Source organism: Enhydra lutris, unplaced genomic scaffold, assembly GCF_002288905.1.
Source record: "Enhydra lutris kenyoni isolate GAN:26980312 unplaced genomic scaffold, ASM228890v2 scaffoldscaffold2, whole genome shotgun sequence".
NCBI lineage: Eukaryota > Metazoa > Chordata > Mammalia > Carnivora > Mustelidae > Enhydra > Enhydra lutris.
Genome location: NW_019154086.1, coordinates 59,699,107 through 59,717,258, shown reverse-complemented (window position 1 = coordinate 59,717,258; position 18,152 = coordinate 59,699,107). Strand labels below are relative to the sequence as shown.

Sequence of the window (18,152 nt, the reverse complement as noted above, 5' to 3'; positions counted from 1 at the left end):
ATAGCAATAAATATATTTCACTTAGTTTTATTACCATAAAAGGGGAAGGAAGCAGCAGAGTTGGCAGAAAGAGTTAAAGAAGAAAGTCACAAAAATAAAGGGAAAAGGAGGCTATTGTCAGTGAAGGTTGAAACCTCCAAGTTAAAGACATTAGGTTTGTGATGGATTAATTGGAACATCACACGTCACAGCCCTCAGCGTGTTCACATTTGTAGTTGCACGTGGTTATTACAAAATCCTGGGATGTTAGTGCTTCCCAGATACTTAGTTTTTTACAAACTGAAGGTTTATGGCAATGCTGTGTCAAGCAAGTCTGTTGGCACCTTTTTTTCCAACAGCATTTGCTTGTTTCTTGTCTCTGGGTGACTTTTGGGTAATTCTTACTATATTTCCAACTTTTCCATTATTGAATTTGTTATGGTGATCTGTGTTCAGTGATTTCGGCTTGCTGAGAGCTTGGCTGGTGGTTAGCATTATTTAGCAATAAAGAATTTATAATTAAGATATTTTATTGTTTTTTTTTTTTAAGATAGAGTGCTGTTGCACACTGAATAGGCTGTAGTATAATGTAAACGTAACATTTATATACACTGGGAAACCAAGAAATCTGTTTGACTGGCTTTATTGTGACACTCGTTTTATTGCGGCGGTCTGTAAGCAAACCCACAGTATCTCTGAGGTGTGCGTGTGCTCTTTCCTCCACATGGTCCAGCATCCTCAACTAAAGAGTCATAAAACAGCTTTTCCTACCTTGTTCCCCTTCTCACCACTCATCTTAGCTTGTTGACCCTAGAGCTGATTATGCAGCTTTGTTAAGTTTGCCTGCACTTGCCTCACTGGTACTTCAAAGAACAGATTGTATTTTTTGGCATCCTTACCAGGTTAAACAGTGAGCAAAATCTGGTTACTGGTTCTGGTATTGACTCATAGTTTGTAATGTGCCCCTGAGGCCCACATTGAATTGGGTGCCAAACGATGCATCTCAGTTTACAATGACCCTACACATCGGTGGTATTTTTCCCAGTTTATGGAAGCTATGATTAAGGCCCAGAAAGGTTATATTCTCCATCTTTGGTCACTCTAGCCCTAAGTTGAGGTGTTAGAGTTCGAATTCTGCTCTTTCTGTCTTCAAAGCCCTTGCTCTTTCCCGTACAAATAACTCCCTCTCTTCCATGGTAAGACCTCTTTTTGTATACTTAAAAAAATACATGGGTCAAAAGATACAAACGTGATGCCTCTGGACCCATCTTCCACAAATGAGTTTTCTAGTAGTTAGTCCATGTCCTGTCTCTAAACCCTGGGCTGAGATTATCATTCTTCTATAAGTAAAGCCATGGTAGTTATTGGAAGTATTTTTTTTCATTCATTATTTAATGGTAACGGGGTGAGATATGAAGACTATTAGAAGTTTTTCAGTTTGTATATTAAAATCTGTTATCTGTTCTTTACAGTATAAAGATGCATTTATGAAAGCAAATCCTGGCTACAAATGGTGTCCTACCACAAACAAGCCTGTGAAATCCCCAACACCCACTGTCAATCCACGAAAGAAACTATGGGCCTTCCCATCTGACTCTTCGAGAGATTTGCCAAGCCCCAAGAAAGCAAAGACTGAAGAAATGCCTCAGCTAAACTTTGGAATGGCTGGTGAGTTAAGACAGTATTTTACTTATTCTGTTTTAAGGACAAGGCAATACATTTAGGTACTATTTTTAATAAATTATATACATATGTAATATATACATAGTGAGAGAAAAGCAAAATTTATAGCTAGTGTGAAACAGTGCAAAGATATAGCATATCTGAAAGCTTTGGAACACAGCACACATAGAATGTGTATGTCTGATTAAAGGAAGTATGAACCAAGTAGTAGAGTCATTATACATATATATGAATTTCTGAAATTGACATTATGGAAGGGCAGACCAGAGATTAATTGTTCAGGGAATTTTATAATGTAAGAAAGTAGCTTACACATATGTACACACTATTAAGCTATCCCAGTAAGTATCTAAGTTATTGTGAGTACTTAAAAAGCCATAATTATGTTGATCATCTGAGGATTTGAAGCATCTAGGGCAAGAATATGAACAGTTCCATTACAAATCTGAGATGGATCTGACAGCTGTTTCATAGAAGGAATTCCCATCCACCCCCATTCCTGTATGAGCCAGGCATATTAAAAGTTCCAGATGGTGCCATTTGTTATGGGACCTTTAATACTCTTTGGGTGGTAAGGAATGCTAAAGCATTTATTACCATGAAATAAAGTACTTATATTCATTCTGCAAATGGCTCTCTATTCCTGGCTATTGCAGTGCAGTAATCAAGAGAGAAATTTTCCAGGATAAAATTTCCAGGATGAGTTAAATGGTTCCTATTTCATTATTTATTATAAACAAATTTTCTTCAAACCATTTGCAGTATGTAGAGCCTGGGAAAGGAGGTTGAGCAATATTGTGATAACACTTTTTTGTTTTTTAATCCAATTTTATTGAGAAATAATTGACCTACATTGGTGTATAAATTTAGGACTTACAGACTGTTGGTTTGATTTATATATATTGTGAAATGATTATAATAGCTTCAGCTAACATCTGTCTCCTCATATATATACAATAAAAAGAAAGGGAAAAAAGGAAAAACAATTTCTCCTTGTGATGAGAACTTTTAGAATTAATTCTCTTAACTTTCCTGTTTGTCATACAGCAGTGTCAGCTATAGGCATTATGTTGTACATTATATCCCTATTACTTATTTATCCTGTAAGTAGTCGTTTGTGACCACCTTTCCTCCAGTTCTTCCTCCTTCCACCCTCTCTCTGCCTCTGATAATCACAAGTCTGATTTCTTTTTTTTTTAAATATTTCTTTTTTTTAAAAGGTTCCACATATAAGTAAAATCATATAGCATTTGTCTTTCTCTGATTTCAGTTAGCATAATGTCTTCAGAGTACATCCTTTTTGTCACCAGTGGGAGGATTTCCTCATTTTTTTGTGGCTGAATAGTATCTCACTGTGTGTGTGTGTGTGTGTGTGTGATATCATGTCTTTTTTATCCATTTATTTTTTTTAAAGATTTTTATATATTTGACATACAGAGAGAGCGAGAACAAGCATGGGGAGCAGCAAAGGGAGGAGAAGCAGGCTCCCCACTGAGCAGCGAGCCCAACGCAGGGCTTGATCCCAGGATTCTGGGATCATGACCTGAGCCGAAGGCAAATGCTTAACCAACTGAGCCACCCAGGCACCATTTTTTATCCATTTATACGTCAGTGTTTACAGGTTGTTTCCATGCACACATGAAATATTTTCTAGGATAAACCATATGTTTAGGCCAGAAAATGAGCAACAAATTCCAGAAGACTAAACTACCAATTATCTTCTGACCACAGTGGCATGAAACTAGAAATTAAAAACAAGAGGAAAACTGAAGTTTTTGAAAACACAGAAAAATTAAACCGCACTCTAAAGAACAACCAATGGATCAAAAAGAAATTAAAGGAGAAGTAAAAAAGTTTCTTGAGATAAGAAAATGGAAACCTAATATGTCAGAATTTGTGGGATGCAGCAAAAGCAGTTCTAAGAGGGAAGTTCATAGCAACAAGTCCTACATTAAGAAGCAAAAATATCACAAAGAAATAACCTAACTCTATGCCTTAAGAAACTAGAAAAAGAACAGAGCTGCAGTTAGCAGAAGGGAAATAGTAAAGATTCCATTAGAAAACAAATGCAATAGAGAATAGAAAAACAAGAGAAAATGTTAACCAAACTAAGATAGTTCGTTCTTGGAAAAGATAAATAAAATCAACAAACCTTTAGCCAGACTAACCGCAGAAAAAAGATGAAGGACCCAAATCTATCATACTATAAATGAAAAAGGAGACATTACAACTGATACCAGAAAAATACATAGGATCATAAGAGGCTACTATGAACAACTATATGCCAACAAACTGGACAACTAGGAGAAATTATTAGAAACATGCAACTTAATAACATTAAATCAGTAAAAAATAGAAAACCTTCATAAACCAATTATTAAGGTAAGTAAGGTAATTGAATTAGTAACCACAAATTTCCCAGTGAAGACAAGCCCAGGACCAGATGGCTTAACTGGTAAATTTTACCAAACATTTAAAGAAGAATTAACACTAGTTCTTCTCAAACTCTTATAGAAGTATCAGAGAACAGGGAGCACTCCCAAACTCATTTTACATGCCAGCATTATTCTGATATCAAAACCAGGAAGGGGGCGCCTGGGTGACTCAGTGGGTTAAAGCCTCTGCCTTCGGCTCAGGTTGTGATCCCAGGGTCCTGGGATCGAGCCCCACATCGAGCTCTCTGCTTAACAGGGAGCATGCTTCCTCCTCTCTCTCTGACTGCCTCTCTGCCTACTTGTAATCTGTGTCTGTCAAATAAATAAATAAAATCTTTAAATAAAAAAATAAAAACCAGGAAGGGACACTACTAGAAAAGAAAAGTCCAATATCCCTGATGAATATAGATTGAGAAATTCTCAGTGAAATACTAGCCGACTGAATTCAGCAGCACATTAAAAGGATCATTCACCATGATCAAGTGGGGATTTGGGGATGGTTCAACTCATATAAATAAATCAGTGTGATATATTACATTAATAGAATAAAAAGAATCATACAGTCCTCTGAGTAGATGCAGAAAAAGCATTTGACAAAATCCAATATCCATTTGTGATAAACACTCTTAACAAATTAGGAACAGAAGAAACATACCTCAACATAATACAGGCCATATATAACAAGCCCACAGCTAACATCGTATCTAATGGTGAAAGGCAGAAAGCTTTTCCTCTTAATATCAGGAATAAGATAAGGGTGTCACCACTCTCACCATTCTTATTCATGCATGATATTATAAGTCCTAGCTAGAGCAATAGGGAAGAAAAATAAATAAAAGAAAAAAAAATCAGAACTGAAAAAGAAGAAATAAAATTATATGTTCGTATATATATTTTGTTTGTTTGTATATGAGATGACTTTATATTTGGAAAATCCTATAGACTTAACCAAGAAACTATTGGATCTAATCAGTGAATTCCATAAAGTTGCAGGGTACAAGATTAACAGAGAAAAATCAGTATCATTTCTATACACTAACAACAGATTTTCTAAAAAAGAACTAAATCGTTCCCATTTACAATAGCATCAGAACAATGAAGATAGTAATAAATTTCACTAAGGAGGTAAAATTCCTTTGAAAACTGTAAGACACTGAAGAAGGAAATTTAAAAAGACACAAATAAGTGGGAAGAAATCCTGTGTCTAGAAGAATTAAAATTGTTAATACTATCAAAAGCCGTCTGTAGACTGAATGCAGTCCCTATCAAGATTCCAATCACGGTTTTTACAGAAGTAGAAAAAACACTCCTGAATTTGTATGGAACCACAGAAGACCCTGAATAGCCAAGGAAATCCTGAGAAAGAAGAACAAAGCAGGTTGCCTCATACTTTCTGATTTTAAGCTATACTATAAAGCTATAGTCATTAAGACAGTATGGTACTGGCATACAAAACAGATAGACCAATGAAACAGAATCGAGAACCTGTAAATAACCCCAAACATACACAGTCCAACAATTCAATAAATTCTTGGAAGAAAAAAGATTGTCTTCAATAAATGGTGCTGCGGTAATTGGATATGCACATGTAAAAAACAAAACAAAACTGGACCCATATCTTAAGCCATAAAAAATTAACATGAAGTGGATTAAAGACTTAAATGTGACACCTAAGACCATGAAAGTCCTAGAAGAAAACCGGAATAAAGCTCTTTGACATAAATTTTGGTAATGGGTTTTGTTGTTGTTGTTGTTGTTATGACATCTAAACCACAAGCAACAAAATAAAAGGTGAACAGGTGAGAGACTGCATTGCAAAGCTTCTATATGGCAAAAGCAAGCATCAGCAGAGTGAAAAGACAACCTACAGAATGGGAAAAAATATTTTCTAACCACATATCTGAAAGAAGTTAATACCCCAAATCTGTAAGGAACTTCTACAATTTAATGGTATAACAAAAATAAGAACACCCAAGTAAAAAGTCGGCAGAGGCTCTGAATAGACATTTCTCCAGAGATACACAAAAGGCCAACCAAGCACACGAAAAGATGCTCAACATTACTAGTCATTAGGAAAATGCAAATTAAAACCATTATGAGATAATACCACTCACCTATTAGAATGAACATCGTCAGAAAGACAAGCAATAGCAGGCGCTGATGAGAATATGGAGAAAAGGGAGCCCTGTGCGCTGATGCTTGTAAATCGGTACAGCCATGAGGGGAACACAGTATGGAGGATCCTCACAAGTTAAAAACAGAGCTCAATAAATCAGTGTGTGATTTATAATGTAACAAAGTATGTGGTGTTGTCATAAATAAACGCTAAGAAATGCAGTCTGATATAATGGCAGCATTCTGAGGAAACAGTCTTTAGGTGACTGCTTTGTAGGTGTCTGTAGTAGAATTCTAGGTAAAGCAGAGACATTGGGACCTGGTAAGATGGTTCCTGGATCACACTGGCCTGAGGATCCCCCCACCCCACCCGAAATGATGCTCCTACATACCCCAGAAGAATCAAAACAGAGCTCTGTCCTTGTTTGGCTGTCATTGTACAATTTTCACTTCACCTTGGTGAACTCTCTAGACTTTCCAAATTATATCATTTGAAGTGTTTTATGGTATAACATTTTATCATTGGGACCACAAAAGAGTATATGGATGATGGGCTGCCAACCAAATTCCTTCGATTACCATTTGTCTTCCATGCCTTTTTCTCCCAGTTCTAAATCAATATCAGTAGGTGTTTTTCATACAATAGCTCTTCACAAACCAATCATAATTGTAGATAAAGCTATGAAAGCTTTGACAGCTATGAAAGATGTCTGTTTTTAGCACAATTTTTGACAGTTTATTAATCTACCTTTTGTACCTGCAAATTGAAATTTTAAGAACTAGACATCAACCAAGATGCTTAATAGGCCAGCTTTTTAGAAACAATGTTCTTTAAAGTAAAATAAAGAAGGAAAACACCTTGAGTTTGTCTCATTATGTGAGGCTCTATGACATGGTAGTCCCACAGGTAGGTCTTTGTTAAGCTAGTGTATAGTGGATAATATTGTTGTGAAATTTCCAGTTGTGCCTCTTGCGGAACAATGAAAGCAAATGGGTTTGCCTTTAATTAAAACATGGTGCTTACTGCAGAGGAAACAGTCAACAAAACAAAAAGGCAACCCATGGAATGGGAGAAGATATTTGCAAATGACACTACAGATAGAGGGCTGATATCCAAGATCTATAAAGAACTTCTCAAACTCAGTACTCAAATAACAAATAAGTCAAAAAATGGGCAGAAGACATGAACAGACACCAAAGAAGACATACAATGAGAAAAGAGAATCAAAGAAGACATAGATGGCTAACAGAGACATGAAAAAATGTTCATCATCATTAACCTTCCTGGGAATTAAAATCAAAACCACATTGAGATCCCACCTTACACCAATTAGAATGGCAAAGATTAACAAGACAGGAAAAAACAAATGTTGAGGAGGATGTTGGAAAAAGGGGAATCCTCAATACTGTTGGTAGGAATACAAATTGATAACAGCCACTCTGGAAAACAGTGTGGAAGTTCCTCAAAAATTTAAAAATAGAGCTACCTATGACCCAGCAATTGCACTACTGGGTATTTACCCCAAAGATACCAACGTAACAAAAGAAGGGCCACATGCAGCACAGTGTTCGTAGCTGCAGCAGGATCCACAATAGCCAAACTGTGGAAAGAGCTGATATGCTCAGCAGATGAATGAATAAAGAAGTTGTGGTCCGTATGTCCAATGGAATATTACTCAGCCATCAGAAGGCATGAATACCCAACTTTTGCATCAACATGGATGGAACTGGAGGAAATTATGCTAAGTGAAATAAGTCAAGCAGAGAAAGTCAATTATCATATGGTTTCACGTACTTGTGGAACATAAGGAATAGCATGGAGGACATTCGGAGAAGGAAGGGAAAAATGAAGGGGGTGGAAATCAGGAGGCGATGAGTCATGAGAGACTATGGACTCCAGGAACCAAACTGAGGTTTTAGAGGAGAGGGGCGTGGAGGGATGGGTTAGTCTGGTGATGGCTATTAAAGAGGGAACTGTTGCATTGAGCCCTGAGTGTTATATGCAAACAATGAATCATGGAACACTACATCAATGTAGTACTTACTACATACTAATTACTTACCTACTAATGATGTACTGTATGGTGACTAACAATTAAAAAACAAAAAAACATGGTGCTTAGTTGTTTGAATTTAGGGGAGTCCTCCTAGGGCCTTTATAGGACAGTGTAAGCTTTTCCTCAACATGGAATCTTTTGTTTTTCTAGTAGTCCTTGTCACATGACATTATGCTGTTTTGAATAATCCCAAATTAAATGTATGATTTCCAAGGAGAGAAAGTTGTATAGAATTTAGTTTAGTACAGGTCTTGGTAAAGAGAACACAAAGCATGCTATATGCATATTTTTTATGTTTCTAGGTAACATTGTGCAAGTATGAATTAAATCAAAGGATGATGGTTACTTTTTGGTCTGTGTTTTACTGTCTATACAGCAAACTTTTGTAAAATATTGATACATAACAAATAATCACATTGATAAATGTCATGTAAGCATGTTCCTATTTTACTTTAAAATTTGAACCAACACATTTTTATTTCTATTAGAAACCAACATCCAGTCCTCCTGATCTCTAGAATGACAGCAGTAAAATTTAGCTACCCAAAGAACCAAACTAAAATTTTTACTTCCTGCTAAATTAATTTGCCCCTGATTTTAATTTTAAATAGATTTAAGTGTCTATTTTAAAAAACACAGTAGTTCTTAAACTTCACATTTAATTAAAGACGGAATTTTTAAAACAAAAACAAAGAGCCTTGCTTCATCACAACAACCAGAGTTGCCGTGTATTCCATATATGGCATCTTTCTGTGGGGCTACTTTACAACATGGAGCTGTTTCTTGACCACCTGATCTTTGGGTGATCTGTGTTCCCCTCTAATAACCTCTTCTTTCCCTTTCTTTCTTTCTTTCTTTTCCTTTGTTTTCTTTCTTTCCTTTCCTTCTTTCTTTTTTTTTAAAGATTTTATTTATTTGAGAGAGAGAGGCATTGAGAGAGAGCATGAGCGAGGAGAAGGTCAGAGGGAGAAGCAGACTCCCCGTGGAGCTGGGAGCCCGATGCGGGACTCTATCCCAGGACTCGGGGATCATGATATGAGCCGAAAGCAGTCGTCCAACCAGCTGAGCCACCCAGGCGTGCCACCTTTCCTTCTTTCTTAACAACTTCAGATTGTTTTTTCAATTAAAAAAAAAAAATTGTATGTAAGATGTGATCAGAGTGGCTTCATGAGTTGACAGATCTTGTCCAAAGATATACCTAAGGCCCTATCTTTAAATAAAAAAGAGAAAACCCCTCCATGACTTCAGGTAACAGTATTCCTGATTCTCACTTTAATTGAGGAGAGATTCCTAAAAATAAAAATGCATTTATGTATGATCTATATGCGCAAGGACAGGCAGTGAGTTAGGCACTGCCATGTATGTTATTTCAGTGCAGATCTGAAATTTAATTTGCTTAATACAACCTTAAGGAATATAGGTTTCTTATTTTCTCTAATACTTGTTTAATCATAACCCTGGGTTGTAGATTTACCACTTTGCTGTTTTTATTTTCTCTCTTTGTTTCTGTTGATTATTGAAGGAATAAAAACAAAGGCCTTTGGTAATATAGAAAGGATTCACTTCAAATCCAAAAGGTATTTTGGGAAGCACCTGACTATACCCCTAAGATTGAAAATATCAAAAATACATCACTCTCTAATTATAAATTTGTTTTTGAAAGTTTTAAAGATTATTTGAACAAAGCCCCTGAGATTTTGGAAGACTCCTTTTATAATTTTTTTTTTTTTTAAATAAAGTTTCTCATATAGCCTGGTACTTTTTATCAGCCCTAATTTTACATGGTAGAAATAACAATTTGCGAATAACAAACTCAAACTTCTTAGACATCAAGCATAAGTACTCTTTTGTTTAAAAAGAAAAAAATTCCATTGAAACCACCCTCCCCCCAATTCAGTAAAGCAAGAAGCATCACATTAGGAGATAATTCATATTATAAATAGCTGTGTTATTGAAGAAAGTGTTATTTGAAACGGTGAGACAATAGGCTTACAAAAGTATGAGTACTTAAGCACATATATGCAAGATTATTGCTATAATGAAGAGTTTTGAAAGTTTTCTATAACAGGTTCTATATGGTTCTATTGTATTTTGAGTCTTTGTTAGTATTCCTTTTTGACCCTGTGTGGATATATGTACTTTATGCCTGTAAATCGATGATTTATTTGTTTTTGACTTTTAGATCCTACTCAAATGGGAGGCCTGAGCATGCTGCTTTTAGCTGGAGAACATGCTCTTGGAACACCAGAGGTAAGCTGGTCCTCATTCCTGCCCACTGTGCTCACACTGAGGCTTGAAAACACAGACATTTGTATTTTCATGCTCTTAGTTCTATAGTTTTACTGTTTACAGCTCATAAGCAAACTTTATCTTTCTTTTTGTTTGTTTTGGTCAAGATCTGTATGTGCTTTGTCTTGTGCCTTGAGTAGAGCAGAAGTGGTGTAAATAAACCCAAGAGGACGCAAATTAAGAGATCGGTGCAGATTTTTGTGGTTTTGTGAACCTAAGAGAAAGAAATGGAATGTAGAGATAATTAGCATTTGCCACTATTGTGTCATGGGTCTGTAGGGTGGGTCCTCTGATTCATTCCCTCTATTCATAATGTATCCTGCTTTTGTGATGTTCTCTTAGAGACTTTTGCTAGTGAAAAGATGAGAGTTTAACTGTCAAGTCTTTCTGGTACCTGAATAAATCCAAACTCTTGTTTTTGAAACCTGGCATTCCAAGATTGTTTTATTCTTTAAAATGGAAAATGAAAAGGACCCAGGCCCTCATGACCTTGGTTTTATGAGATCTCTTCTTCTTTGTGGTTATTGGGCTGCCTTTACAAAACATTTTTAGGTATGGTTTGATGGGTAGGTCATAAGAGTTAACCATGCATATTTTGCATTTGTGGAATTTCTCTCTTTTCCAGACCTATTTAACAGAGGCCAGACAAATTAACCTGAGGTCATGCTATTTTACCACGCTCAGGTACTTGAGAATGAGACTTTTGAGTCCCAACCAGAGCCGCTATTTATGGCCAAATAGCAGTCAGCTCAATTCTACTTTTTTTTGAAGTTATGAATATGCCCTACAGAGTACAGTTGACTCTTAATTCAAATAGGGATTTTCAAGATACCATGTAAGATATTTCTATCACAGATGCCATTATTATCTATAGTTTACATTTGGGATCCATAGTAGTTGACCATATATTTAACATAATTATTTTGATTCCATTTAGTTCGGTGTAGCAAAAGAATGTGTGTAAACTGGTGTACTGGTGGTTGTTTACATTATACTAATCTTTAGCTGAGAAAAATAAACATGTCACTTTGTACCTTTGCATACTTATTATTCAGCATGTTTTTGCTTCCTAACACAATAGAATTCTCGGAAACCATTTCGCTTTCTAACACATGGCTGCCTGATAGCAATCAGACTGACTCTCACTTAGGTATAGAGTATCACAAGCATGTTCCAAAAGGTGAATGTTGGAATAATAATGCACACTTGACCTTTTCAACACAGCGTGACTCATGATTTCCAAGAATGTACTGTGTTGTGAGAGTCAGCATCATCTTTTCTAACAGATTATACTATAATGGTGTTTTCTTCGCAGCTTCTGTTACCATTCTTTCTAACTTCATGGAACACATGCAAATAAATAAATAAATATTTGTAAAATTTAGCTAGAAAAAAATGTTAGTCAAAGAAAAAACTGCCCCCCCACCCCTGCCTTTGCTTAAAGTTTGCCTCCTGGGCTCTCTTCAGGGAGAAGATCTCCCTTTTAAGAACAGCAGGTTTTTTACACAAGTAATTTAAACAGTGGTCAGCTTTTTATTTCTGAGGAAGGGGAACTGTTTTGAGAATTCTGAAGCAAAAGTAGTTTATAAAGGTAAATTACTTAAAGAAGGGCACCATATAGGAAAAGGGAATCTTTGCTAGGGAAGAAGTTGCCAGCCATTTGGTCTTGAAGAACCACTTCTAAGAATGTAGCTCCTTCTTGCTTTCTACTTCTCATCTCAGAGGTATATTTAGGTCACTAATCTTGAGATTCTGAAACAATAAAGCAGTGAGTGTTGTACAAAATTAACCTAACATATTAAATATGGTTCATTTTGAGAGCTCATATTGCACATATCATCAGTAGACTTCATTTAGCATCTGTTTTCCCTGCAAAATCTTCTCATTCCAAATATGTAAACATGGTTGTAGAATGGTAGGGGCCTAGATACATAGGCAGATGATGAACAGTAAATATGTACTTAGAGTTTCCTAAGAAAATTATCAGGGTAATGAGATAAGGAGAGAGTGTTACAGAAGTTTCATACTGCTGACATTTGGAACAATTACTATGATATGTGTTTATACTATTAGGTAGGACCAGTCAAATAAAGTGACATTTTACAAAAATTCGGCCACGTAGAAAGTCTAATCATAATGGTTTTTTTAAATGTCATGGCAGAATTCTTATTCTGAAATACTATTCTTTTTTTTTTTTTAAGATTTTATTTATTTGACAGAGAGAGAGAGAGAGATCACAAGTAGGCATAGAGGCAGGCAGAGAGAGAGGAGGAAGCAGGCTCCCTGCTGAGCAGAGAGCCCGATGCGGGGCTTGATCCCAGGACCCTGAGATCATGACCCGAGCTGAAGCCAGAGGCTTTAACCCACTGAGCCACCCAGGCGCCCCTGAAATACTATTCTTAAAGGGAGGAGATTTTCCTTTGTTCATTAACCTCAGACCTAACTACATAGAAAAAAATCCTCAAAAGTCTGTATTTTTAAATGTAGAAATTTTAATATAGGTAATAGTTGTTTAAAAAAAATCGTAGAATGCATATAGGCTTGCTGTAAATAATAACTTTTCAGGTTAATAATATATCTGAATATATTCTAATATCTAAAGTAATAAAATTCCAGATTGAAAGCTTCTTTGGCCTGTAATATTTCCTGGATCTCCCTAACGTGCTTTTAGAGTTTTTAGAGAGAAATCGTAGGTTCTTGGGGTATCAGTGGGGAAATAATGACAAAATGTTTGAGTTGTCTTTTTCCTGAATCTTCTGATCAACTCTGATTTTGCCATAAGTTTGCGGCATTATTAGGTGTACATTTGTACATACTGCTGTTGTTGAGGCAGGCTTAGTTTTCAGTTGTGCTAGCTTTTTCTCTGATTAATAAAAAGGCTGAAATTTGTATTTACAGTTTGGTTCTTTTGTTTTTCACATAAATGATTAGCCGTGTATTTCCTTTATATCCAGGGTACGTTGAAATGCATTAAGATTTTTAAAAACTGCTTGTCCTTCACTTATGGACGAGGAAGCAAAATAGATGGACTAGTAGGACAGACATAAAGGAGTGACCCCCCTCCCCGCCACAGGCTCAAATGCCACACTAAGCTGGCCTCTGTTGAAACTTGGTGAAATGTAAGCGTGGAAGTCTCCCTAAGAAATACCCTTTAATAGTGAGGGAAACAGAAAGAATGTTACCAATGAACATCAGATTTTAGCAAACATATGTAAATCAGAAGCCAAATGGAAGTTGTTTAATCAATAAAATACAGTAAAAGGATCAGCTGAGAATAGGCCTGCAGAGGGCTGCAGAGGGCGTGAGAGGCAATCTGTTCAGCATTCCCGTCAGACTCTGGGAAGAGCAAAAGAGAAGGCCGTTATATAAAGAGAGGTAGGCCCTTACATTTCATATCAGAGAGTTATTATCTAAAGATGAAAAGGCAGTGAATGAAGTTTCTAATATCCGATCTAGGGTTTGTAGAAGTGCTCTCCAGGACTAAAAATTATCTATACTATTATATGTCTTACTTTAATAAAAATGCAAAGCTTAATAAAATTTAAGGAATAAAGGCCAGGAGTGCTGCGTTTCAGGGAGTGTGTAGGGGACTGAAGTCCACGTGTAATATAGACAACAGCATGGATCAGTATTGGAAAGGACCACACTCCATATCCGGCCTGAGTCAGGGCCAGAAAGGCCTTAGTAGGACAGAAGGAAGGGTGGTTTGGGGACTAAAAGAAAATGTAGTGAGTTAGGTAGAGTAATCCTAGCCGCGGAGAAGGTTTGAGGCCTCAGTATCTGTTTAGTTGTGGTGGAAGGCAAACTTTGAAATGTGTGGGAAGTATATTGGAGGTTAAGTCTGTGATTTTACAATGCCTAGTTCTTTTGTTTGAACCAAAAAATAAGACAGTAGAGTCCTTCATCCTGTAAAATGGAGGTAATAATAATACCCACTTGAGGGGTGCCTGGGTGGCTCAGTGGGTTAAAGCCTCTGCCTTTAGCTCAGGTCATGATCCCGGGGTCCTGGGATCGAGCCCCGCATCGGGCTCTCTGCTCGACAGGGAGCCTGCTTCCCTTCCTCTCTCTCTCTCTGCCTGCCTCCCTGCCTACTTGTGATCTCTGTCTGTCAAATAAATAAGTAAAATCTTTAAAAATAATAATAATAATACCCACTTGCCTCTAACTCCCAAGACACCTGTGAAGATTCATTAAGTAAAACCTGTAAGGCAGTTTCACCTCTCCTGAAGAGCATTCTTGCAGGTACCTGGTATTACTAACCTATGTTATTCTAGGCATTTCAATACATAACTTGAAAGCTTAAATTCTACCAGGCATCGATCCTACAGGATTCCGTGTGCGTTACTGGCAGGGCACGCATGTGCACGCGCACACATGCACACACACACACAGGGCTCCTTGTCCATCGACAACTGATAGGAAATTGCAGTTATAATTTATTCTCTATGACGAGGTGCTCGAGAAGGAGACAACTTTTTAATACCTGGTAGAAATTACTGTGTAGGAAGTATGACTTAAGCAGAGTAGCTGAGTTAGCATAAAAAGTTAGTGGAGAAGATGCTAGCAAATGATGGTAACTTCCATTATCAAGGGACTAGACAGTTTGTATGTAAGAACTGAACAGTATAGTGACTGTGTGCCATCTTTTCACGCATTCAGTCACATGGCAAGTATTTACCTAATGCTTACTATGTCCCAGTCCCATCAGAGAACAAACCTAGTCCCGAATCTGGGCCGTCATGGAGCTCACGGGGTAATGAGGTACAGGGTTTTATATACAGCAAATTCTTCACATACTTTTGACTTCAAAGGAGACTTCACTGATTTTGTTCATCACCATCTGCCTGTTCAAAAGTAAAATAGTTCATATATCCAAATTTTCATATGATTGAAACTTGAAAATTAAATATATTTTGTTTCATGTCCGTAACATCAATCTCTCACTTCCTCCAGGGAGCCCTTCCTGGTTAGTTGAGCCAAATTTGATTCTTCTTGTTCCTGATCATTGCTTTTACTGTCAGTGTTATGCATTATAGCTCTTGATTATGTTTAGTTCTGTTCTTTATTATAAATTCTGTAATAAAAGTCTTTAAATTTTTCTTTTCTCATTGTATACAATGTGCAAGTCTTGATTCATCCAGAAGATGTTAAGCAACGTGAGGTCAGGAACATTGAATTAAACTGCAGGGCTCCTCACTTGCTTGTGGACTAGTCACTGAACTGTCATTTACTGAGTGCTTCCTTCATTCCTGGTATCATTCTGAAATGCATTACCTAAGAGTAACTCTTGATCTCCACAACAACTCTGTGAATTAAGTCTTCTTGCTTCACAAGTAAACGTTAAACCATTAAGTGAGGAAATGGAAACAGAGAAGGGCTAAATAACTTGCTCAAAGTTATTTTGTAGTGCAGAACTGGGATTTGAACTCTGGAGGACTGGGTTCAGTCACCATGCGGTATCCAGGGCCTTTATGGTTCAACCTACCCCCAGCCAATCCCAAATCTGGCTTCTACTCCTTCTTCCGTGGCGCACTGTGCTGGAGCTTTATAGGGCCATTTCGTGAATGCTTTCTGGATCACTGTCCTAAGCACTTCATGGATTATCTCATTTCATCCTCCAACAAACCCTTTGAGGTTGGTGTATTATTATTTATTATTATCCCCCTTTTATAAAGGGGGATAATCTCCCTAGGCTAAAGAGCTTGCATAGCCTCTCCAAGATCATAGTGTGACAAAGTCCTAGTGTCAGGATTTACCTAGTCGGTCAGGCTTCCAGGCAACAGTAGGTTATAAACAATTAAGGTTTTGTGGAGTCAAAAGTCTCAGATGGATTTTTGACTCTCGTTGGCTCTCCCAACCCTCATGTTGTTCAAGGATCCATTGTATTTGTTAAATGAATGAAAGATTATGTCCATATTTTACACACTGAGTTTTAAGTTTAAAACATTCTGATAAAATTAAAATTCACATGTCTTTATTATAATTTCTGACATGAGTGAACTAGGGGAAATTATTTTTCCACTGGTTGGTACATTTGAGCCTGTTTGATATGTGCCTTTCTTAGGCTACTACTAATTTGTCTATTCCACTGTGCTTAAATGCACTGAATTCTCTACCCCTGCCCCCCGCAAAACTCTTACCCCTATCCCATCAAAGCTTTCATTTCCTTCTTACGGTTTTTTAACTTCTAAACCTATTTCATGAGGAAATATCCTAGATTTACATTTTCTATTAAATAGCAAATGGTCTTTTTGAGCTTGCTTGCTTTCTGGGTGAAGTCACTGCCCACTTTGATGGGAACTGTTGGCCAGCCCAGCCTCTTTCACATACCAGCAGCCTGGGGCTCCAGGATCAGGGAATCTGGTCCTTTTGCCCAGCTTGACTGACAGGCATCTGTCCTTGCTGAGTGTTCAGGCCATGGTGCTCCAGACAGTGCTGAACTTGCATGGGCTCTTCAGTCTCCCCGAGATGGTTGGAAGGGGTGGCAGGGAAGGTGGACCGCACGAGAGCTGGGACAGAGAGAGGAGGGTGGAGAACTAGAGGACAGACGAGAAGGGTGGTGGTTGCTGCTGTGCTGTGTGGCTGAGAACTTGTTCTGTACGCTGTTTCATTCTGTCTCCGCATTGCCCAGTGAAGAAGGCAGAGTGCCGGTGTTACCTACTTTGTCACATGAGGAACCGGAAGCAGGAGGGGGCTGTGATTTGTCTCAGCAACTGTGGCAGGTACTTGTAGCCGCGGCCAGGAGCCCCTTCTGGACTCATACTAGTGCTCTACTGCGTGGCTTAGAATGATGGGAGAACTTCACTCAGGCACAGCAGGTGTCACCCCAGTAGCCCTGGGGTCCTGAGTCGAACCCCGGACTTCTGTTCCTTTTAGCCGGATGCCATGTACTCTCCTGGTTTGGGAGCATGCGATTCTGTGCGGGCTTATTTGGTGATGCTCCCCAGGGTAACTCAGTACTCTGCTCAGCCGTGGCTGGGTCCTGGTGTCAGCTAGCCAAGTGCTGTGCTTCCGTACTCCGATTCTCTCTGACCTAATTTAAGTTTAATTAAGGGTGGCTTTATTTTAATCCTTAAAAACATTTTGAAGGACTAACTTGAATGTAATATGCTTACATTTAATTCACCTGTGTTTAAGCACAAGTCCATTTCAGAGCTTCATTTAACATCTCCTATTAAATGCAAATTAAATGATCACTCAGGTACTCTGTTAGAGAAGAATACTTGGCCAAAGCTGCCAATTGTAGAAAAGGCTGGGTGAGGCTGAACAAGAGTGAGAATCAGCTCACTGGCCCTGGGCATCATGAGGGATCTTTACCCTTGAACTCTGAAACAGAATCCTCTTCTCCCGAACGCTCTCCTCCCACCCAAGACAACTGCCCTGTGCACCCGTACCTTCCCCTCTCCCATCCTGAAACCCTTTCAGTGAAAGGCTTTCAATGACCTTAGAAATCCTGGCCCTGTCCAGACCCTTTCCCTCAGCCCTGACATCCTTCCAGGCAATTACTGGGGCCTGGCAAATACCATCTCTGATTTAATTGGGGCCCCACATCTCAGTTGGTTTATTTTTTTAACCTTCTAATTGGTCTCCTGCC

The 18,152-nt window shown here is 37.9% G+C and overlaps 1 protein-coding gene across 5 annotated transcripts in view; it reads left to right on the top strand.

Moving 5' to 3' along the window:
• Positions 1-18,152, top strand: part of LOC111147612 (BBX, HMG-box containing) — a 278,763-nt gene that overhangs the window by 190,419 nt on the left and 70,192 nt on the right. For all 5 annotated transcript variants that reach the window (XM_022503790.1, XM_022503808.1, XM_022503800.1 and 2 more), the window contains exons 6-7: positions 1,452-1,647; positions 10,452-10,519. In XM_022503790.1, coding sequence (XP_022359498.1) covers positions 1,452-1,647; positions 10,452-10,519 — 264 coding nt within the window. The remainder of the gene's footprint in view (positions 1-1,451; positions 1,648-10,451; positions 10,520-18,152) is intronic.